The sequence below is a fragment of the Equus quagga genome, chromosome 10, assembly GCF_021613505.1.
Source record: "Equus quagga isolate Etosha38 chromosome 10, UCLA_HA_Equagga_1.0, whole genome shotgun sequence".
Classification (NCBI taxonomy): Eukaryota; Metazoa; Chordata; class Mammalia; order Perissodactyla; family Equidae; genus Equus; species Equus quagga.
This window is the reverse complement of record NC_060276.1, coordinates 66,820,552-66,845,605: the sequence shown is the minus strand read 5'-3', so window position 1 is coordinate 66,845,605 and position 25,054 is coordinate 66,820,552. Positions and strand designations below refer to the sequence as shown.

The 25,054-nt window shown below is 36.4% G+C and overlaps 1 protein-coding gene across 2 annotated transcripts in view; it reads left to right on the top strand.

Annotated features, from left to right (window-relative positions):
- Positions 1–1,122: 1,122 nt before the first annotated feature.
- CHIC1 (cysteine rich hydrophobic domain 1) overlaps positions 1,123–25,054 on the top strand; it is a 54,606-nt gene continuing 30,674 nt past the window's right edge. For both annotated transcript variants that reach the window (XM_046673510.1, XM_046673509.1), the window contains exons 1-3: positions 1,123–1,443; positions 11,496–11,550; positions 18,127–18,282. In XM_046673510.1, the coding sequence (XP_046529466.1) occupies positions 1,160–1,443; positions 11,496–11,550; positions 18,127–18,282 (495 nt within the window). In that variant the 5' untranslated portion in view covers positions 1,123–1,159. The remainder of the gene's footprint in view (positions 1,444–11,495; positions 11,551–18,126; positions 18,283–25,054) is intronic.

Here is a 25,054-nt window from a genome sequence, read left to right as displayed (position 1 = left end):
ACAAAAAGTCACCATAGACCTTAATATATCACTTAAATTTCCTGCGACTCAGTTTTGCTATCTATAAAATAGACATGATGATGCTTACCTCACAGATTGTTTAAGGGTTAACTGAGAGACGTATTGTACATGAGTCAGTCTTGCTCAGTGTCTGGAAAATGGATGTTAATGTTTCCTTAGGTTGGAATGCTTCCTCCACTCCTTCCACCCCCCACAAAAAAAAAAAACTCCAAATTCAAACAACTTTTAAGAAACAGTCCTAAAGACACTACTCTACAAAGCCTTTCCAAAGAACTTCAGGCAGTATCGCCCTTTGGTTAGGAGTATTGAGCTTTGGGAACCAGAAAAGACCCCCAAATTTAAAACTGGGTCTGCCATTCAGTAACTCCATGACCTTGGGCAAGTTTATCCTCTCTGCATCTAGGTCTTCCATCTGTAAAATTAGATCATCATGGGACATATCTCAGAGTTGTGAAGCATTAAATGAGATATGCACACAGGGCACACAGCACAGTCCCTGACACTTAGTAAGTCCTCTATAAGTATTACATAGTAGGAGTACTAGAAGTAGTAAATAGAAAGCTTCCTCCTCAGTAAAATGTTAACAAAAATGCCTCCGAGGGTGTGGCAAAGTTGTGATGCAAAGGTCTTTTAAACTCTAATGCTGAACAAACACAAAGGATTGGTATATACCTTTAGATATTTGGGGCAAAGTTCTAACTTCACTTTTATAGAATATGTTTTCCCTGCACTTGGGGGAGGGGTAATAACACCCACTATGAATTTATAGGAAATAAAAACAGAAGATACGTCCCCCGCACACAAGCAGCAAAATGCCAAAGAGCAGTGCTAAGATCTGCAACCGCAGACCGGACCTCGACAATTCCCTGGAGTTCACCTCTAACGCCCCCCGTCTCTTAGAGCCGCGCAAGCGTACACTGATTTTGCTCTTCTCTCCCTCGTGCCCCCGCCTCCAGCCCCCCACCCCCCCCACCCACCCCCCCCCCCCCCCGTTCTGTCTCAACACGCAGGCGCATCTCCTCAAATCCTGTCCCTACCCCGGTCCTCTTTCTCTTCATTTTGTTCCCCCTCCTCTCCCAGCACCTCAGCAGGTTCAAACTCTTCTCCGTGAGGGTGGAGGCGATCGAGAGGTCACGTGATGAGCATCCTGCTGCCCAACATGGCGGAGTTCGACACCATCTCGGAACTGGAGGAGGAGGAGGAAGAAGAAGTGGCAACGTCGTCGTCGTCGCCGTCGTCGTCTTCTGTATCGGGGCCCGACGATGACGAGGAAGATGAGGAGGAGGAGGAGGAAGAAGAGGAGGAGGAGGAAGAAGAAGAGGAGGAGGAGACGCCGCCCCCGCCTCGGGTAGTGAGCGAGGAGCATCTGCGGAGATATGCCCCCGACCCCGTATTGGTGCGGGGCGCCGGCCACATCACTGTGTAAGCGAGAGGGGGCTATGGGGTTTGAAAAGGCTGAGATTTGGCGACAGAGGAATGAGAAGATGATGGAGGGGCCTTTGCAGTGGGGGAGGGCTGACTGAGGCATACAGTTAGGAAAGGACACCGGTCTGAATGGACGAGCCGAGGGAGATGGGTGTAAAGGAAGAGGAGAATGCAAATGTGATGCACCAACGCCAGGTAAAGAATGAGTACAGGGCCGGGAAGTTAGGGGTTTGGGAGCCAGAGAGACTGGAATAGGGATGAATCTCCTTGCTTCTGTGTATGCTGGCAAGTGAATAGTCTTTAAACTGCATGATGTACCAGAGGATTCTTTGCTGCTACGATTGGTGTCTAGTGGGACAGGGTGACTGCTGTGACATGTGACAAGACCTAGGCTTGGAATTCTTCAAAACAGAAACATGATATATTTTGTAAATAATGTTATAGAATATCCACCCACACACATATTCCTCCATCCATTCTTCCTCTCTAATCCTTATATGAATGAACGCAGTAATCGTTTCCATGTGTTGATCACTCTTCACTCTAACATTCCTTAAATATCACACAATTAGAGATTCAGGAGGAGAGACAGCTATGAAAAATAGGAAGAGCAATGGATTGAGGGTGAGGGCTCTTGGATGTTAGTGCAAGTTTTGCTTCTTACTAGCCCTTTGACCTTGGTCAGGTTACTTCCCATTTCTGGGCCTTGATTTCTCCATCTGTAAAACGAGGGGTTTGAGGTAGATGGTTTCTAAAGCCTTTCAGCTCTGAGATAATTTAAGATACCTCCAGGAGATTTTATATGCCCAATACTAAATATGCAAACATTAAATATATATATGGAAATTAGTCCCTCAGGAGCTGAGGATGATTTCTTGAAAACCTATGCAGAAGGACATTTTTAAAAATTGAAATCTTGGATCATATTTGAGAAAATAAAAGGAGGTGGGACCTCACAGCATAGTAGTTGCAAAGCAAAAGAAAATTTTAATGATTCTCTGCGCTTTGAGGAGTGCTTTCTCATTTTTTATGTGCTTGGGCTTGTAAGTGCTTGGAAGTTTGAGTATTGTGTCATGTTCATCCTCTTAACTATGCTATCTTTTACTGCATTTTCAAAATAGGGCTATTTTTTCCTATCAAATCATGCTGCCTCTAATTTTGATAATGGCTCACCTAGCCTCTTTGCCTTTCAATTGAGTTCATAGTATCTGAAATCATATAATATGCACCACCACCCCCCCCCATGATGTTAGCTTTTAATTTTAACACGTTGAGTATTTTTATTGTAGTATACTTTTGTGATCTTGGCATAAAATATATGAAGAAAGATTTTTAAATTGTGGAAGGGTTTGGAGAGATTGTTAGACCTGCTTTTTGGTTCAGCAATTTTAACACAATTTTTCTTGGGCCAAGAATTTTGCAGATAGTCTCCAATGTTCAGATGCCACTTACTGCACTGTTTTACTCCATTCATTTCATCGCTAGGGAGACACTTAATTACTCAAACTAATTATGATTCTGGCATCAAAGTTTGCTTTCATGCAGATTATTTCACATGACTGAACAGAAAAAGGTTTTTTATTCCAGTCCAGAACTTTATATTCCAACATGCCTCCCCCTCATTATTTTCTAAAATTCAGAAAACAGAGAAGGAGCAAGGAAACAGAAATTAAGTTCCCCCAAACTTATTTGTAGTTCCATTCTACTCTTTACACAATCGTGGTGAAGTACTTACTAACCTATTTTCAATTAAAAGCACAACACTGACACTTGCCATGCCCAGGGCCTTGTGATAGGTGTAATATTCCTTCCAGCTTAAAAATTCTGGAATTAGGAGTGTGAAGAAGTGGTGCTGGTAGTAATTGTTGGTATTAATTGAAGCCAAAACCTGAAAAGCAGCAAACCAGTACTTGAATCGCTAATTAACCTATATAGTTTGGAAAACTATTTAGTTCCGCTGCACACATTCTCTTACCTAGAAAACACATTTGATGTTAAATGTCTGAGATTTGGAAAAAAAATTACAGTTTAGGAGAAGGTTTTACTGGATCTGAGAAACTGGTCTTTCTGTGGTAGTAAGACCTTCCTTATATCCAGTAAAGTAAGATCCTTATGAAATAGTTAATCTAATTATGAGACATCTAAAATATCAGCTTCAGTTTAATTTTTTTTCTGGTATGGAAGTGTTAGAGTTGCCCTATCTGAATGAAATATTTCTTATTCTCTCCCACCCCTTATTTTTTCCTTTCTTTGTGCAGTCGTCTATTCTATAGAGGACTTCGTTTCTTTTCAAAGTTTAAAATTTGAGAACCATCATCTCAAACTCTCTATCTTAAACCCAACATTTTCTCTCCCCACGTTGGCTGTGCATTCCAGTTGCCCCATGTCTGACCCTGGTACCACCATTCTAATCTTCCAGGGTAATATTTCAAATCCTTGAGTCATTTTAACTCTTCCTTCTCCTCGAATTGTCCTATGCCAGCCTGTCCCAGGATTATGTGATCATACCTTTTGAAATACCTATTTGATTTTTCATTTTTTCCATTTCTCCTGGCACCACTCTAGTTTGTGTTGCCATCGTCTTCTGCTTGAATTGTTGCCACAGTCTGCCACCTCTCCCCTCTCCATTTTATCCAGCAAGCTTGTGCCAAACTAATTTTCTTAAAACACAGTTTAATCATGTCACTTTCCAGCTGAAAAACCTGCATTGGATCTTTTTTTTTAAAGATTTTATTTTTCCTTTTTCTCCCAAAGCCCCCCAGTAATTAGTTGTATATTTTTAGTTGTGGGTCCTTCTAGTTGTGGCATGTGGGACGCCGCCTCAGCATGGCTTGATGAGTGGTGCCATGTTGGCGCCCAGGATCCAAACTGGCAAAACCCTGGGCCGTCGAAGCAGAGCGCGCGAATTCAACCACTCGGCCACGGGGCCAGCCCCTGCACTGGATCTTAATTAGGTCTGAATTCCTGTGCTCTCTTCCTCCAACATCAGAGGTCAAGGAATCCCTCCTCTGGTCCAAAGCTCACCCCTCCACTTTTGCCTTCCATACCCTTCTCTTCCAGCCTCCTCCCAGGTCTGCTCCATCAGGCAAACCCTGTCTCTAATGTTACCTCTCGCTACCTCTCTACTGGATCAGCCTGTAAACATATCCAGAGTCTCTCTTAATTGTTTAAAAGCAAAAGCCTTCCTAGACCTATGTTCCCCCTTAGCTACTGTCTAATCTCTCTCCCTTCCTTCTCCAAATTTTTTTAAAGTAGCTGTATCCACCATATCTTTTTCCTCTTCACCCCTCTGTAATCTGGATTCTGCTACCATGACCACAGATAAACTGGCCTCATAAGATCAGTATGACCCACTTATTGCTAAATTAGTGGGCATCTTTCATTCTCTATCTTTCTGGTTCTCTCTGCTGCATATGATGCTTATAATGACTCTGTTCTTCTTGGAGGTTTCTACTCCACGGGTCACAAACACACAGGCGTTCAGAGGCAAAACAGGTCACAGAAAATGGTGCAGTCTGAGTAATGATGGAGACTTAGTTGAACTGGAAGGTATATGTTTTGTCTAGAGGTATTCAAATTCTGTTTTTAAAGAACATTTTGCTGGCCCCACAAACCTAGGAATTTCTTGGTGACTTCACTCTCCTGGTCCTCCTTGTATTTTTCTGGCTGTTCCTTAACTGTCTCATTCTGGGCTTTTCTTCCTCTCTTGCCCCTTGAATAACAGTGATCTCCAGGGTTTTGTTCTCAGCCCACTGTTCTTCTCATTCCCTTCTCTCCCTGTGTGGACTCATCTTGACTCTCATGGTTTCAGTTATCTGATGTCTCACAAATATGTATCTCTGCGCCAGTCTCTGCTCAGACTCTTATCTGGGCTTCCTCACCTGATGGCCCACCACCATCTTAAATTCAATGTATTCAAAACAGAACTCATTCCCCGCTTACACAGACCCTCAAACTCCCATCCCAACCCCTCAAAAAAATCCCTCCTCTTTCTGGATTCTCCATCTTAGTTAAATGTATCTCCACCTATCCCGTTATTCATCCTTGGCCCCTGTTTCCCACTCACACCTCTCAAAGCTGAGTAATCAGCAAGTATTAACAACACGTGACCTAAAAATTTCTTATTTTCCTCTCTACCGCCACTTCCCTGTTTCAGGCCCTTTCACCACACTAACTACTTGTCTTGCCTTCATCCTTGTCACCTTCACATCCGTCCCCCAGCCTGCTGCTAGATTGAATTGCCACTTTTCTGCTTAAGACTATTCTATGGTTTTCCTTTCACCTGCAGGATAGAGTCTAAGCTCCTTAACATGGCGTATAGAACGGGACTCTGCCTATCTATCAGCCTAATCTCCTGACATTTACCCTTGCTGATTATATTTTCCTGTTCATAGCATGCTGCTTCTTATCTCTTTGCCTCTGCTCAAGCTGAATTCTCCATCTAGAATTCCAGAACCCACCGCCCTCACCCCAGCTCTCCGTATATCACTACCTTCTGCAGGTCTTCTCTGTCCCCATGAACTTGTAAGCTGCAGTGGCAGGAACAATTTCTGGTTGTCTCTGAATCCTCAGTGTCTAACACAGTACCTGCCCTGAAGTAGACACTCAGTAAAAGTGAGTTGAATGAATATTGGTTCACTTTAGTAGCATTCAGTATGCCCATCATAATGCATGCTATATTATAGGCCCTCAACAAATACTGATTAGTTGAGTCATGCTGTGGAGTACTTATGTTTCTGAGCATGGATATATATGGATACAGTAATATCATCAGTCCCATTAATGGTGGGTATGGGATGGCCTTAACCTCTTAAAGCTTTGTTAAGCAAGCCCTTTGTGTCAGAATGCCCCTGGCTACTTGTATCATCTTAACATATTGGCTTTCTAGTTACTTTAACAAGGTATTAATCTTTTAAAATGCATTTAATTATAATTTCTTAAGAAGTGGAATGACCTAACCACGCTAATTGTAATTCCAATTCTGAGATGATGATCATAAATGGATATTTGGGGATCTTTTTCCAAATTTTAAAAAAATATGGCTAAATTAACTCCCACAGATTTGAGCTTATAGAAACAGAAATAATGAAATGTCTCCTGGAAGTATTAAGTGTTTCAGAAATACACTACATCTAAGTGATATAACTTAGTATCTATCACTTCTTGATATTTTTAGGATAAATATTTGAATCCCATGTATCGAAATACAAGGAAAATTACATCTCTTGAGATTTTCCTCTCACATTTATAAGCATTACCACACTCTTTATATTGCTTAAAATATATAGATATTTACCCTTAATAGAAGTTAGTGGAGATGATAGGTTACCAATTCTCAGGGATTTATAAAGTTAATCTTTAAGAGCTGAAGTTATTATATATAGAATTGGAGAAGAGGGTCACACTTGCCAAACAATTCCTTTCTGCAAAAACTAGAGAGCACCACAAATATTGATACTTCTCAAATCAATGAATGGAATGTCTTTTCTGTAAACAGCTGTCTTTGAGGAATTACAGTGATGCATTGTTAATTTGTGTTTGTAAAAAGTAAACATTTTATGAGATTTTAGTCTGAGGATACTGCCTCCATGATAAATTGCCATTTTACAGTGTGGCAAGACACGATTATTTCCAAATGAAAGATTAAAGAGATTTAACTATAATTTTTTTGAAAATCTCTTTGAATTGTATAACATAGACTTTCCTTTTCCTTGGTATAGTAAATAGAGTTTAGTGCACCTGCTTCAGAATCAGTGTTACTATAAGTGCATAGCTTTCTAGAGAAATCATGTTTCTTGTTGGCAGAATTCTACTACACTTTGCTCCATTTTCTTAAACAACCTGAACACATGAACTTTAATTTGTGCAAGGTTTTCAAAGGCTGATGTATAGCCATTTTCAAAAGGATTAAAAATAGTGTGGGGTGTACAGAGGGAGAGAAGAGCAAAGAGCAGCTAACAGGACTCATCCTTCTTTGCCTCAATTTTCTTTACTTCACAGAATTGCCCAAGAAATTAAAATTTGGGGCATCGAAGACACTTGACAAATAAAATACAGTCATTAAGAACAACCACCTGGGTCAGCTTCAAACACATAATAGGTTCTATATTTAATGAAGCCAATAAAATAGCAGTTTAAGCAATTCCCAAGTGCCTGTTTATCTAATGCCAAAGAACCACACATCTTGGGTAATGTCTGTCACTGATCAGTAATGGGTAGATGAGCTTGTCTAACTCCTGGGACTCACAGTTCTTAACTTAGTGGGTTGTTTATGAAACAAAGCTGAGGTGTTTGTTCAGCAGCAGCCATTTCAACATTTTCCTAGTAGCTACTAAGTGAAAATGTTGTGCCTAAGATTATTTGAGTTAAGTATTCTTTTTAAGTGCTGAGTCTCTAATGGAGGAAGTTAAGGAAAGAAATACCTGGTAGGCAAGAACAGGATTGCTCCTGCCTTTTAGCCAAAATTGTGAGAGCATGTCAGGCCTAGTTTGCCTATCTTTGTACCTTTTGAAGTAGATATATGTAGGTGATTAAGGAGTATTTTAAGAAGTAAAATGACACTTTATTTACCATTTCTTATGTACTTTCTATATTTTAGAAAAGACAATCCCTTTTTATATTGAAGAAAATTAGTAATGTGAATATGCAAATATTTCTTGAGAACTTGATCACTGGGCTAGGCACTATGAAGCATACATAAAAAAACAAAGTATAGGCCTTGCTTTACAAAACTAACAGGAAAATTGCCTTTAAGATACGTGGCGCAGCAAAGAATAAAAGAAAATATTTGATTAACTGGTGAATTGTATACTACAGATTCGAAACAGCTGTGAGTGACCAAAGAAAGGGGGGATCCGTGAAGGCCTGAGCATTCAAGGTATTACAGCAGGGTTGGGAACTGGACTTGAGCCTTGCAGACTGTATAGGATTTAAACTAGGGAGAGGAAGCAAGAGGAACCATATGAGCAAAGCAGGAGCCAACATGACAGTGGCAGTGGAAAGGAAGGAATCATCATTATAAGAATGATTGCAAAGGAACAAATAACAGGACTTGGAACCACCTGAATATAAGCAAGGTGCAAAAAATAGGAGAGAGAAAGTACAAAAACAATACCAAGGTCTATGTTAAAGAGAGTCAGTGTGCCATTGATAGAGATGAAGAATTTAAAAGGGGGACCGAGTTTCCAATAAAAGATAGCATTTTAATTTTAGACCTCTTTCACTTGAGATGGTATTATTTTGTAGCAAGATATCCAAATGGAAATTTTTACTATGAAATTAGAGATGAGGGACTAGAGCGTGTTGGAAAATACAGAACTAGAGATATAGATTTGATGATCATCAGCATAGAAGTGATTGCCAAAGCTATTAAATATAGCTGAACTGTCATAGTTCCCTTAGAAAGAGAAGCAGGTGACTAAAACCTAAATTTTGGGAAAGGGCAAGAGTGTTAGGGGAAAGTGAAAGAATGGGGGAGTGCTGGGAAGGGAGTGATCAACAGTATCACAAGCTGCAAAGTCAAGGGAAAAGGTTCTGAAAAGAGGATATTGTGTTTGGCAATAAATAAGACAAGGTAAACTTGTCTTTCTGAATAAGTTTACTGAATAGGAGGTTATTTTCAGTAAAGTGACAGCATCAAAAGTCAAATTTCAAAAGGTTAAGAAAGGAGGGGATATTAGGGAAATGGAAATGGAGGGAAAGAAAGTTTATTTGTCTGGTGATAAATGCAAAGGGAGAATAGCAAAGCTAAGAATTTTTTAAATAATAGAAATATTCCATACATTTTGAGGGATACATCTGTCTATATCCTCTACATATTTGATGTCTGGTAAAAAAATGGTAGCTGAGAAAAGCTATAGTGGCAGCAGTCTCTGATGGAGGTAGAAACGTTATTGACATTACATCTAAAAGACGTTTTAGACAAGATATGGAAATAGAGCTCTGCTTTTAAATATATTATGTCTACTTTCTAAAAATGAAACCTGTATCTGTTTCTTTGTTAAACAATAAGAATTTACTCTTTGTGGAATAATGAATTAAATTACATCTTTTTGACTAGTGATAAAGTTACTATTTAGCTAAGTATGACTTAAATGAAATATGTTTCTTGCTCTATTAAATATTTGTTGTTATTGGTTTCTGAATTAGCACATAATTACAAATACATATTCAATACTAGAGTGTCAATTTCTCAAACAGCACATGAAAGTTACCATAGAAATTCATGTAGAGGAGTATCCATCTTGTTATTAAGTTTGGCTGTACTCCTGTGTCTATGTATAGATTTAAAGGGAATGTTATTATGAGAATGTTATGTTCTTGTTACATGTTGTACTGACACCTGGAGAAGTAATGAAGTGTTTTTTTTTTTTTTAAAGATTTTTATTATTTCCTTTTTCTCCCCAAAGCCCCCCGGTACATAGTTGTATATTCTTCGTTGTGGGTCCTTCTAGTTGTGGCATGTGGGACGCTGCCTCAGCGTGGTTTGATGAGCAGTGTCATGTCCGCGCCCAGGATTCGAACCAACGAAACACTGGGCCGCCTGCAGCGGAGCGCGCGAACTTAACCGCTCGGCCACGGGGCCAGCCCCAGTAATGAAGTGTTTTTTAATGAAGTTGAGATCTTTTTACAACTGCTAATTAATTTTCTCAACTATTGTAAAATATCGTTGTTTTTTTAAAATACATTTTAAACGGACAAGGTATAGAATATTTATGCACAGATATGATGTACCTTGCTACCAGCTGCTAAGTATAGAGAGTCTTTGTGTTTAAGACTGACTTGTGTCCTTGAAAAAGAGCTGCTAGTATAAAGGATACAAGGACAATATAATATTCATGCATAGTTTGGTAGAACATTGGATTCTTAACACGTCTTTAAACTGACCCAAAGCCAAAGTGCTATAAATCAGTTGAATCAAACAGTACAGTAGCTTATTATTCAACAAACTTTTATTAAACACCTACTAGCAAAATAAATAAGCCATAGGTTCTGTTCTCAGAGATTAATGTAGGACAGACAGAACTTAAGGATCAGCATTTGAGTTTTGGTTTACTCCCCTTACTAGATATATGACTTTGACCAAGTTATTTAATTAATTACTTTTGGAAAAAAAAATTTTTCTAAATGTCAGCTTCCTTGTCTGTAAAATGGAGATAAAGATACCTCTCTTGCAGGGTCGTACAGTTTAGAAGTAATGTATTTATATAGCACAGTGTCTTGCCCATGGTAAGTAGTTACTGGTAACTGTTACTTTTATTGCCTACCTCCCAGGGAATTCTCAATAAACGTTAATGTCCTTTCCTTTTTTGCTTACAACCCTTCATCCGCTAACATAAAATCGTAGTCACCATGATATCATCTAACATGCAGGAAGTGACCTTTGTTATCCCTATTGAAATCAACAAGTAGGTGAAGGAAGGCTTATAAAATTCACTTGGACTACTTAGTACAGATGTTAGTGGGCATACTTGAAGAGAGTCAGAGCTTTCAAGGCTGAGATCTATTTTCTCAGAATTGGTTGAGCATGTACATAAAAGCCATTCATAAGGATCAGCCTTTGGGTATCTGAATGGTAACTGATCATAAGTTGTCAAACTGTGTAGTTCCAAAGGTTATATTAGTTTTTATTAGAAAAATTTTCATATATACACAAAAGTATAAAGTATAATCCACTCCCGCGAAATACCCCTCAGCCAGTTCCAACAGTTATCAGCTCAAATGGGTTTTAACAGACACATTTCGGTCAAAAATTATTTTATTTCCAGCTCTATATCAGTGTTTCTCTAATTTATTATTTTTCAACCCCATATCGTGGATCTAGTTAGAATCCTCCTTTAACATTTGCTCCTTAAGTTTCTTTTACTAACTATTAATTTGGATTAATAGTGAAAGATTTATTTTCTATAAATATCATAAAATTATTTTAGGACCCATTTTTAAATCACAACATCAAAAGAAGAATGCATGGTTTTGTAACCTTTTTTGAAGAAAGGGAAAGAGTTAAATATGCTGGGTAGAATATATTTTGTTCTGTCTTTGTTTTTAAGGTTTGGCTTGAGCAACAAGTTTGATACTGAATTTCCCTCAGTTCTAACAGGGAAGGTAAGTGAGAGTTTGCTTTGAACTTTTCAATTCTAAAAGCATTGTTTTATGGCTTATTCAGTGTTATGATGAATGCTTTGACTCACTGGTAATGAAGTCTAATAACAAGAGGCCAGGGTACTTGGAGGCTGTGTTGTTAGTGACTGAAAGCTGTCTCCATGACTACTAGCCTGTGACCAGTTATCTTGTTCGCAGTCCATTAATGCCAGCCATTATTTACTCATCTGTTCACTTTTTCCAGTTTTGCCTTTTTTCTCAGCACTGGTAGCTATAATTGTGTGTAGGTCAGTACTTTCCAGTATTGTTAGAGTTAACAAAGTTATCATTGTTTAACTTTGTATCACTCTGTTATTTTTAAAGTGTCTTGTGGTATGATTTGTTATACATCAAAAGAATCAAATTTTTGGTTAGACATTTTTCTGCCTTTTAGTTTGAGTTTCTAAAATTAGAGTCACTACAATAAATTGTTATTGCCTTTCTGCTCCCTGGTTCCTCTACATTCAGTAATATCTTCTAGCATTGGGGCTCAATATTCAGAGTTCCTAGGATTCAAAACTTTGTTTGAAAAATCCTCTTTACAACAGAAATGCTAACTTCTAGGCCCAAAGGAAAAGGCTCTGACTAAGGCAGAAAGTTATTTACACGTTTGTTGCTTGAGGAAATGTAGAAGAAGAAAGAGAAAAGCTGTTACATTACAAAATACTCAGTAATTTCCAAATGGTTAATAGCTGAATGCTTGGTAGCTGAAATGATGATTTGGGGTTAAAAGAAGTTAATTTTTTGTGTTTTGAAGCCTGTAATTTGATACCGTTCTCTTTAATTTTAGTACTAGAATAATGCTATTTGTCAGTATAGATTTTGGTCATATTTTAAAATCATTCCTTTCTCTAAAGGGCTTTTATGCTATTTTAGTGTTAATTTTTCTCATATTGTTAATGAGAAAACAAGGTGCAAATCAGTGTATATAGTATGTGTAATAACAGGAAGAAATAATCACATTAATAATTGTATAAAGAAATTCTAGAAGGATACAAATGAAACTAATAAAAGTGGTTACCTTGATGGGAGAAGGGGAATGAGATGGATGGAGGCAAGGGTAAGGATGAGACCATTTCCTGAATATCTTTTAGTGTTGTTTTGATTTTTGAACCATGTGACCTATTCAAACCTTAATGTATTTTTAATTTTTCCTCTCATTCTAAATTCTTTGAGAATGGGATAAAATACTTCTAGTAATATTGCCTCCTTTTTGTCATGATACATTTTCCAGCTGCTTGTTCTCTTCACTTTTGGCCTAATTCCAACCTTCTCCCCAGTCTCATTAGGGGGGACAAAAGAGAAAAAGACAGGAGACCTATTTCTTTTTTCAAGGGTTATCGCTGAGATCATAAGAAATTCTATTTAATTAAACCCTGAAAGGTATTTTGTACTTTATTTGCTTCATTTTCTCCCTGAAAAATGGGAGCTAGCTGGAGATGATATAGAGTAGTTAAACAAGTTGTGAAGTCAGATCTGAGTTGGAATGCAAGGTCTGTCACTTCCCAGCTTTCTAGCCTGGGGAAGTCCACTTCTCTGAGCCTCATTTCTTATGTGTAAAAATAAAGATGACGATGATAGTACCTCACTTCTTGTTATAAGGATTAAATGAGAGAGCATATATAAAACTCATATTGTCAGGTGCTTGTTAGCTTCCCAACGTAAGTTTGTGGTTGCTGTTAACCATTCTTCATCAGTGTATCCCAGTTTCACCCTGATTGTTTTTCCAGTTTTCTCTACTCACCAGCTTTCAATGTTTAATTGCTTTTGCTACTTTTACATTCTTCATCTGAGTAATGGTTTATTCTCTGGTCCTACCAATAGTTTGTCCTCTTGACTGTTGACCTTTTCTCTCTCTCCTGAGGTATAAAGTCAAATCAATCATTCCATATAATAATAAGCAAGTGGAGATAGTCCCTGGATAAGTTAACATTAGAAAATATGTGGCCATTTAACTTTTTGGGATACACAGAACCCTTTGGTGTGAGATTTTGGCTTCACTCTCTAATATGTTCTACCTTCCTATCCTGATCATTTTAATTTACCAATTGAAGCAGCAGTTCAGGCTTAGATTTGTTTTATATGAATTAATCATAAATGTTTTCTCCAAATTAAAAAAATAGCTATGGAAAAATCTCTTGAATAATAATATGTTTGTGGAAAGATCACAAATTCAAATTAGAATTAAAGAGAATGTGAATTAAAACATCTCCAATGGAAAACTTGTTCTTTATGTTTCCTTTGATGATGCTGCCTGTGTTGTCTGGGCAGTTATATCCAGCTTTATTATTGGTTTAGTTTTAAAAAGTTTGAGTTGCAAGTCCAAGAAATTCCAGAAAATGAATAATCAAAAAAATATGTCAGAAATAGAGTTCTCAGGTATAAGAATTATCCATCTTTGAAACTGGCCAGTTTTACATGCTCAAGGAATCTTCAGAATATTTCTTCACATCTCTTCATTTCTTTCCAATTCTTCTAAAACTAAAAACTCCACCAGCCCAAAAGAAAGAAGTACAGTTTTTTAACCTAGAGTAGGAAGACTGTTAAGCTGCTTTTGGTACGCATTCACACAGCCCAAATGATCTGGACATGAGATGTTCTATACATTCTTTTCAGGTGACTGTTTTCGTAGCACATATTATAATGATTGGATATTTATTCTACTGTGCATTATTTAAAGTGCACACAATTTCTCATCTGTCAGATAAGGCATAAATGATACTGTGATGTTTTTCTTAGTTTAGTGTTTGGTGGTGGAAAAAACACTAAAAGGAATTCTGAAAGTCTGATTTTTAAAAGTCACATGGTGGTAACATTAAGTTTATTCATTTTCTCTTTAATGAGATAGTTCTCCAGTATGCACTGTTTCATTTGTATAGATTACTTTGGATTATCAAAATGCTTCTCTGATAACTGGGAGGAAGAGGCAAGAAGAATTTACATGAACTGGAAAAAAATCTAAAAGATAAAAAAGATCTGAATTCCAGACTTAGCAGCCTTTGTATAAAAATATTTTAAAATGAACAAATGCAATAGCTAAAATAGAAAAATAAATCTACCTTTTACAAAATCGGTCAGCATTAATGGGATTCTAAATAGCTTTTATGCCTACACTAACCAAAATTACACAGAATGAATTCTGAAAACCTAGAAAGCCATTTTGACAAGCTCTGTGGCTCAATATTAATTTTGTGCTTCTTATATGCTAATGCTTTTAATACAAATAAAAAGTTAATCTTTTATATTAAATGCAGAAAAGATTGTTTCCCTCGTTTCACTAAAGATAAGTCCTCCTGTCATGCTAAGACATATCAAGCAGGTGTATACACACAGATTCACATGACCAGAAAAGGAAAGAACCAAAGAACTTAGGGAAGAAATAAAAGCTTCCGGCCTTCAGCTTGAAACAATTAAACGATATTATGGGGAGATTAGTGTGTGGTGTTGGGAACCGTAAGCCATAAAATCAACCTTTACTATTGTGAACTCAATATGACAAGTGATTGATAGGGTTGTGTTTCCCATGATTGAAGGAGGCAAATCAGTCCTGCTGGGTTTTGCTTAGATTTTCTTCTGTTTGCAGTCTCTTGCATCCTGTTATAAAATATTATGACCCTCTCCCCCACCTTTATGATGTGGTTTTCTTTTTTCTTTCTAAGAAAGTCAAAAGGAATTAAATGTTTCTTTACAACCTACCGTTCAGCTAGAAAGGAAAGAGCTTCCATCTAACCTTCATTACTAGAGATACTCAATTATATGGAAGTAAATGAGTAAAATGTTATTAACTCTGATTCCACACAGTTAACTAAACATTTCTTTCACATTGTTTAAAATCAGGAGTTAACCAATTCTCATTTCCTATGCCTTTATCTCTGTTTTATGACTTTTACTGTTATTCAAACACAGATTTTTTTTTCAAAGACAAGCCTGGCCTCCTTTTAAAGGCAAAATGTAGATTTCAGTTTATTGTTTTGAAATTCTAGTCAAAGTTTTCTTTTCAATCTATTTATCTTATGACTTCAAAAATTTGAATTCTCATTTTTTAGTAACTTGATAGCTTTTAATTTGCCCATGGTAAGGAGAGTACAATTGGAACTATTACATGTTAAAAGTGGAAAATTTTGGCAGGGAAGAAGGAAAATTGTCACATTTTAGAAAGATTTTTGTTAATTCATTTTCAGAAGCATGTAATGAAAGACAAATTTTAGATGCCTTGACATATAATTTATTTTATTCACAATGTTTTAAACAAAAGGCAAGTTTTACTTTTTGGACTGATTCATTTCTGGTTTTAGCTTCACTCTTTTATTTTTTTTCATCTGTGCATTTGCACTTTTAAATAAAAATTTTACATTTTAAATAAAAATTTAAATTCTAGTTACAAGCACTTAAATTTGTAAATGGACATATTTAATAATTTTATGATTTATATCAGTTTTTATCAAAATTTACCATATTTTTAAAATTTGTTAGTGTTTCTGGATACGTAATTTAGAGAGAATTGATAGTAATGTTACATTACAAATTAGAGCTAAATATATTTTCACTATGTTAACTTCTATTTGGTTGCTCAGTGATTCACTAGGAAAAAACTAGTTGAATATCACTGTTTGAGAGAGAAATCTTAATATTGCAACTTGGTACCTTATTTTTAAAAAGAACATTTTTTTTTCTCTAAAGAATTGAAGAGCATTGAATTTGCATTCAAAATGTAGCAGATTATCCTTTTGTTTATAATACAATGTGTAGCAAAGCTGTGCAGTACTAATAGCTTGATCAGACCCCTTGTCTTCAGGTGAGACTACATGCAAAAGAGAGCTTTTCTTTTCTTCAAATCTTGTCAGAGATATGATTCACTGACATCCTTTTTTAAAGCATTCCACCCAGGAGGTTCTTTCTAAGGTATAATTCACATTCTCTGTGAGGTTTATAAAACAAAGATGATTTTTCTCATTTTATAGATGGGAAACTACAACTCAGAAAAATTAAATGAATTTGTCTAGGATTTTTCATAGCTAATAAGTAACTAGAATCCAGATCTTGATTTATTGTCTAATGTGCTTAACCTGTTAGTGTTTTCTATTTTCGGTTATAAAGCATGATTCTCTGGATTTGTTTTCATATTTACCCCAGAAATTTAGTCACTTAATTAGAATTCTTTTTACTTAGTGATTGTCTTTAGGTCCTATTGCTGACAATCTAGATGGAGAATGAAATTAGTTTACTTTCCTCATGTAATTACAGTTTTGAGCCTTACAATTTCACAACCATTGTTGGTTAACATATTAGGAGTAAAATCAAGCTATGGGTTAAGCAGTTAACCTTACTGAGTGGCATGAACAATTCTAATAAAGCTAATATAATTACTTAATGTTTTTAATCATGATGGTGCTGAATTCTGTGGTCATTTATGTTTTTAACATCTGCTAATAGGTATTTATTTCGTAGTGTTGATTCTAATACATGTCTATCAAAAGACACAAAAATGTAGTAAATTGATTCCTCTAGTACAATATTTACTTGGAAGAATTGTAATGCTCTGTATTTTTGATACCAAAATTGCTAATGGGGTTTTTTATTTTACAGCAGCTTATCTTTTCTAACAGTTTCATAATTTTTGCTTACACAGCCAGATGCTGAATTTTTTTCCAGTAAATTTTACAGTCTGATAGCTTTCTAAATGAAAGGGAATCATTTTTGTGATCCAGAAATGTGATTTCACTGAAAGCAAACTATTTTTAGTATACCTTTGAATTGTATAACCTTCAAGCAGAATTTTCTGTATAAATCTAATTATGCCTGTCATGCTCTTGCCTTTGAACTGACTTTGTCATTGTTTACAGCAAGGCACAAGCAGCCACTTCCAGGAATGGAGGTAGTAATTAAAATATTAAATTTACATATTTAAGAGCCTTTCTACTTTCAGACTTTACAGCAGTTATGAGTCCATTTTATGCTGAGTATTAAGATGGTTTTTTGAATGTAGTCACTCCTCACTACCTTTTGTTAGTGTAGCTTTTCCCTACAAACAATGGCAAGTGTTAAAATTACGTTGCACATTTGCCAGAGAGAAAAGGTTTGAGAGTTGCCTTTCTAAAAGTAATCCAGGAATATTGCCAAGGTCTAATTTTAATTCCATTTCCTCTGGTAGTATTTAGGTTTTTATTGTTATATTATGCTTCTAGTCTTAACTTTTAGTCAGTGACTGGAGACTATAAATAATGTTGCCTTAATAATGAGAATATTTGGTAAGAAAACTGCTTACAGGTATTCTTTAGCCCAATTTTATTGTTGTCATTTTATTGTTGGTAATTTCAGAAGATTGTTTCAAACGTCAGAATAAGTTCTATAAACATGAAATTATATTGTTTTGCTTTCTAATGTCATCCAAGAGTATGTAATAGGGGAAGATAGGGAGAAAATATATTTAGATGTGTGTAGTTCCTTAAAATATTAGTAATAAGAAACATTTTCTTTAGGTATAGAGATAAATAGAGGAAAGCTGCCCACAGACTGTTAAAGATTGTCCCCTTGTTGTAGGTGGCCCCAGAAGAATTTAAGACCAGCATTGGCCGTGTGAATGCATGTTTGAAAAAGGCTCTCCCAGTCAATGTGAAATGGTTGCTGTGTGGTTGTCTCTGCTGCTGTTGCACACTGGGTTGCAGCCTGTGGCCTGTTGTTTGTCTCAACAAAAGAGTAAGTAACCATTTTATTGTATAACAATAATGAGCTGACTTTTATTGAATACTTGCTTTGTGCCAAGTATTTTGCATGATTTATTTCATTTTCATAACAATGCTGTCCTCAGTCTAGAGATAAAGAAACTCAGGGACAGAGAGATTAAGTCATTTGTCCAATCTTTATCAACACTTAATCACTTAATATGGGTTCTCATCATTCTAAATGAGTGCAATGTAAGTGGAGTACTTAGAATAAATATAAATGTGACTGGACTACTTATTCTTTTTACAAAACCCAAAGCTGTGATTTAAAGTATTTCTAAGCTACAGATATATGTATGGCAAAGCTTCTTCTGATCTGAAGAAAGGCAGGAGTGAGAGTAACTTACAAAGTTTGGGGGAACGTGAATCCTGCTTACTTTTGAACATGTTGAAACAACATTCTAACATGACATTACTAGCTATGTCATGGATTTAAGACTGCTATCTTAATCTCATCTTCTTTAAAATTTTATTTCAGTCTTTGGAATGTTTTTTTTCCGAGCAGGAAGATATCTTTAAACTTTTTCATTGAAGCCAGTGAAGAAAATTAACTCGTTTTACCTAAAGTTCTTTTCCCTTTACCACATTGATGACTTCATTTAAACTTTTAAATAATAATTAGCCAACTGAACCAGATTCAAAATCACAGTACCTTGTGGAGGTAGAATTAGTGATGCAGTTGTTTCATAAAGGCCAAAAATATTCCCAAGAAGTACTCATTATTTTTTCTTCTCCGTCTTTCTCCTGCGCTCCTTAACGTCTACTTCAAAGAGACAAATAAGGGGCCAGCCTGGTGGCATAGTGGTTGAATTCACGCCCTCCACTTTGGCAGCCTGGGGTTCACGGGTTCGGATCCCAGCTGCAGACCTACACACTACTTATCAAGCCATGATGTGGCAGCATCCCACATACACAATAGAGGAAGATTGGCACAGATATTAGCTCAGGGACAGTCTTCCCCAAGGAAAAAGAAGATGATTGGCAACAGATGTTAGGTCAAGGCCAATCTTCCTCATCAAAAAAAAACAAAAACAAATAATGAGATACTGCCACCTCTATGACTTTTTGAATGGAAAAATTAAACATTTTATTGATTCCCTTGGCGTAACTACCAGTAGTTCAGAACTTTTCTTAAAATAGAACTTAGTTTATTGTTTGTCAAAGCATTTACAATATTTTCACATGGCTTTATGTAAGTTAAAAAAATTGACAGCATAAATTTCTTTCCCTAATTGTTATATCTTTTAAAAGTTACAAATTAATAGCTCCTATCCATCTCCATTATTTTTAAAGCCTCAATGTGAATTAATTATGATTTGGATTTTTCATCATACAAATACAGCCAATTTCAATTACTTAAGAACAGATTTTTTAGTTTTAATATTATCCAGGATGTATCTTTTTTTCTGATCACCTATTTACTCTTTGCCTATTTATTACGACCTTCACCACAGGGTTTGAAATAGAGAGAAGCAATTTTTTCAATCATGTGATTTTACTGTGAGCACTTAGGATAGAATGTTCAATAGAAAATGAGATTAATACTAATGCTCTGATTTCTCCCTGTCCCCCATTACTTTGGTTAATTAAGACTTCATATTGAAGTTGAGGAATCAGTGTATTCTTAGATCACTAATCTGTCAATTAAAAGAAGTTTATTTAGTACAGATTTGCAAGCTGTTGTCCTGTGGGCTAAATGTAGCCTACTTTGTTTTTTAAACAATTGAATCCAATTGCCAGGATTTAAAACTTAGAATATTTAAAATAAAATTTGTGATATACAGCCTCTCTTGTAAAATCTGAATATCTGTCAGTATTGATCCACATGCCTATATTTCAGCAATTGACCCTAGCTCAGTGATGACTGCTCCCTTCAAATAGGACATGCAGTCTCTGGTTCACCACAGAACCACCAGCATTTACATTATCTGCTTTGCTCTGTACACTTTATAGTTATGGCCCTCCATTTTGTACATGCTATGTTGTTAACACACTAGACAATAAAACACTAAGCACGTGCTGGTAACCTTGTGCAAGACACTGTCCTTTCTGGAACCTCAGTTTCCTCACCTATAAAATCGGGATAGTATTACTTTTAAGGTGGTTGTAATGATGAAGACATTTAAAGCACCTCACTGCTTTTTTGTCCACATGGAGAAATAAAACATAAAATACAACAATTTAAGAATTTTTAGAGTGCAAACTGGTGCAACCACTATGGAAAGCAGTATGGAGTATCCTCAGAAAATTACGGATAGATCTACCATATGATCCAGCTATCCCACTGCTGGCTATTTATCCAAAGAACTTGAAAACACAAAGGCAAAAAGATACTTGCACCCCTATGTTCATTGCAGCATTATACACAATAGCCAAGACATGGAAGCAACCTAGGTGCCCATCAAGGGACAAATGGATAAAGAAGATGTGGTATTTATATACGATGGACTACTACTCAGCCATAAGAAATGATAAAATACGGCCATTTGTGACAACACGGATGGACCTTGAGGGTATTATGCTGAGTGAAATAAGTCAGAGGGAGAAAGTCAAATACCATCTGATCTCACTCATAAGTAGAAGATAAAAACAACGACCAAAAACACATAGCATTGGAGATTGGATTGGTGGTTACCATAGGTGAAGGGGGGAGGAGGGAGGGCAAAAGGAGTGATTAGGGTCACATGTGAGGGGATGCACTATAATTAGTTTTTGGGTGGCGAGCATGATGTAATCTACACAGAATTTGAAATATGATGTACATTGGAAATTAATTTTTTAAAAGAGAATTTTTATGCCTTAACTATTGCTTCTTAATCTGTGAGCTAGGTTGTATAGATTATAATAGCTTAATTGGAAAGATGATTAGCATTCATACAGCCCAAATCCCTTATTTTACGGATGTGGAAACTGAGATCCGGAGAGTTGAAGTGCCTTTCCCAGTGTTACACAGTAAATGGCACAACCAGAAAAATAATCCTGTTCTTTTTTGTTTTGTTTTGTTTTGCCTTTGTCCCTTGTAACACTGTATTCTCTTGACTACAACATATTTTTTGAGTCAAATTTCCTATTCCTGAGACAAGAAACCTTAGGATAAGTGGTATGATAAACAGCCCCCTGAATTTTGATTCTTTAGCAGGGGTTGGCAAGCTTTTTCTTCTTTTTTTTTTTTTTAAAAAGATTGGCATCTATTGCCAATCTTCTTTTTGTTTTTCTTTCTCCCCAAAGCCCCCCAGTACATAGTTGCATATTTTAGTTGTGGGTCCTTCTAGTTGTGGCGTGTGGGACGCCGCCTCAGCATGGACTGATGAGCAGTGCCATATCCGCACCCAGGATCCCAACCAGCGAAATCCTGGGCCGCCAAAGCAGAGCACACGAAATTAACCACTCAGCCGTGAAGCCAGCCCAGCAAACTTTTTCTTAAAAAAGCAAATAGTAAATACTTTAAGTTTTGTGGGTCAGAGCTCTCTGTTGCAACTATTCAATTCTGCTATTTTAGTGTAAAAGCAACCATAAACAATATGTAAATGAGTAAATGTTGCTGTATTCCAATAAAACTTTATTTACAAAAACAGGCAGCCAGCCAGATTTGGCCCATGGGCTATAGTTTGCCATCCTGCTCTAGCCGTCTCTAATGGGGTATCTAGCTTTATGGAAGTCATGTCTTTGTTTATCCACAAAATAAAATGGAAATAATATAATTACTCTGCCCTATGTCACAAGGTTGCTATGTAAACTAATGATTATAAAATGTTTCCAAGAAAAGAACTTCAATGTAAACAGTCTGCCTTATGAACTATTTCTTTTTTAGCCATTTTCCTTTATGGAAGTTTTTTTCTAGCAAGTTAGGTGAAAGAAAAGAAATACAGATCAGGGTGCCCTGAGCTCCTCCTAGTCTCTCTTGACTCTGGTAGGACTCCATGGCTACATGATATATGAAATGAAGGTTTTCCTTTACCTGTTTTTGCATTTACCACTGAAACAACTGTGATATATCATAGTCAATTTTCAGGCCTAGTCATACCACTGTCAATGCAGATAAGCAATATCATTCTGTAGTAAAGAAAAGAAGAGAGTTTTATTCAAGCCAAACTGAGAGCTATAGCCCAGGAGTCACAGCCTTCACAAGGGAAGAAAATGCTCCAGAAAAGAGCAGTTTTCAGCACAGTTATATACCATTTCAAAACAATGATATATATATATATATATATATATATATATCAAGCACAACAGGGGTACATTCCTTCCAAGGGTTCAAGGAGATGTTCATACAGATTAGCACATACACAGCAGGTCACCGTGACCCCTGGTTTAATGGGAAGGGAGACTTATCTTCAAAGAGTACTGGCATCATAAGAAGGGAGACATTAATCCTTATCTTCAAAGAGTACATTCTCTACTTTAGGGTAATGATTAAAGCAGATGTACAATGTATATTTGACAAGCTTTAAGTCAGGCTTCTTTGGTTCAAATAAACTCAGGCCAAATCAAATTCAAACCAGAATAATTTCTTCATACTTCAATATATAAAAATTTCTTATATCATTTATCCCCTTTGATCAATAATCTTTCAATAGAAGCATTGATGATCAAAGTATTGTCCCTCAATGCCAGGGTGGTTGCTTCCTGCCCTGGGTCCCTTGGAGCTGAGCTTTATTTTGATTGACCTGCCCAGTTATCCACATTGGGGGGGAATAACCAAATGTAATTGATAGTCATAGAGGTACACACTGACAGAGAAAGTATTTTTATAGGTTATGTATATTTTCAGTTAAGTCGAATTGTCATGCAAACATCATCCAGGTGCTTTTACGTGACCTTTTGTGATCACATTGTTTATGACATTTATAGAACTTATATAGTAACAATAAGAAACCAATAAATAATATTTGAAGTAGTCAATGAGAACTAGGCATGGATTTAAAGAGACAAGAGAAGTACAGGTTAAAATACCATTACAGCTCAACAACAAAAAATCAAACAACCCAATAAAAAAATGGGCAGGGGACATGAACAGACATTTCTCCAAAGAAGATATACGGATGGCCAATAGACACATGAAAAGATGCTCATCATCACTAATCATCAGGGAAATGCAAATCAAAACTCCACTAAGATATCACCTTACACCTGTTAGAATGGCAAAAATATCCAAAACAAAAAGTGACAAATGTTGGAGAGGTTGTGGAGAAAAAGGAACCCTCATACACTGTTGGTGGGAATGCAAACTGGTGCAGCCACTATGGAAGACAGTATGGAGATTTCTCAAAAAGTTAAAAATAGAAATACCTTATGACCCAGCCATCCCACTACTGGGTATCTATCCAAAGAACTTGAAATCAGCAATTCCAAAAGTCCCATGCACCCGTATGTTCATCGCAGCATTATTCACAATAGCCAAGATGTGGAAGCAACCTAAGTGCCCATCAACTGATGATTGGATAAAGAAGATATGGTGTATATATATACAATGGAATACTACTCAGCCATAAAAAAGGATAAAATCATCCCATTCACAACAACATGGATGGACCTTGAGGGTATTATGTTAGGTGAAATAAGCCAGATAGAGAAAGACGAACTCTGTATGACTCCACTCATAGGTGGAAGTTAAACATAGAGACAAAGAGAACTGATTGGTGGTTACCAGGGGAAAGGGGGGGGGGGTGGGGGAGGGCACAAAGGGTGAAGGGGTGCACCTACAACATGACTAACAATAATGTACAGCTGAAATTTCACAGGGTTGTAAACTATCATAATCTTAATAAAAAGTTTTTTAAAAAATACCATTACAGGTATTTTGGTAATTTTGTACTAATTTAAGTATATGTTTGCCTCTTTTGTCCACTATTATGTGTACTTTGTGATAAGTTTGAGCAGACTTGTTTAACATAGTAATAAGTGATTTTTCAGTCCAGTTAGATTCCATTGAAATTACATCTTGTGGTGGATGTAGGTCTATTTCCCAAAACATTTGATCATTAATTTCAATATTAGTAAAGTCTTATTAACTTTAGGCAATTCTACTTGACTAGTAAAGCCAGTATTGCACCATATAACAGTAAAGTTATAATAAAAAATACTTCGATTACAATACAGATCAGAAAATATGACAGAGGTATTTTGTAAACCTTCCCAACAAAATTTCCCCTTGCCCATGTACCATATACTTGTTTGCATGGGTGTGGTTGTTACAGGCCAAGTAAAAGTAAATTTGGGGTTCTATTTCTGTTCAGGTCACAGCCATACACCTTATGAGAATTCACAAATTTGAGTGGATATAAGGGTCTGGTAAGAATTATTTGATAATAAAGCCCATCTTCCCCCAACAGGGAGAATTCTGATAGAATTTTAAATGGTCCCTATTCCTACTAATTGAAACATCATAGGTATAGTTTGTATAAATTTGGGTACTAAAACTGTGATTAAACACTTATCAGAATTGCAGGATCCTTTAACAAATTTCCTAAGTTAGTTAGGCTATGTAATTTCCATAGATGTACGTTTTGGGCTTGTGCCATGAGCAAAGGCTATTGGCCCATTACTACTTCAAATTCCATTTGAATTAACATATCTAAGGGTCCTTGTGGAGTTAAAGTACATGCTGTTTCCCATTGTTAGGTATAGGCATCTTCTGTCATAATATGTTCAGTTTGTTCTAACCATTTTGTTAATGCTAAATTATCAGCCCAAGCAGATTCCTACCCTTTACCTTCTTCTTGGAATAATAGTCTTTCTAATTTACC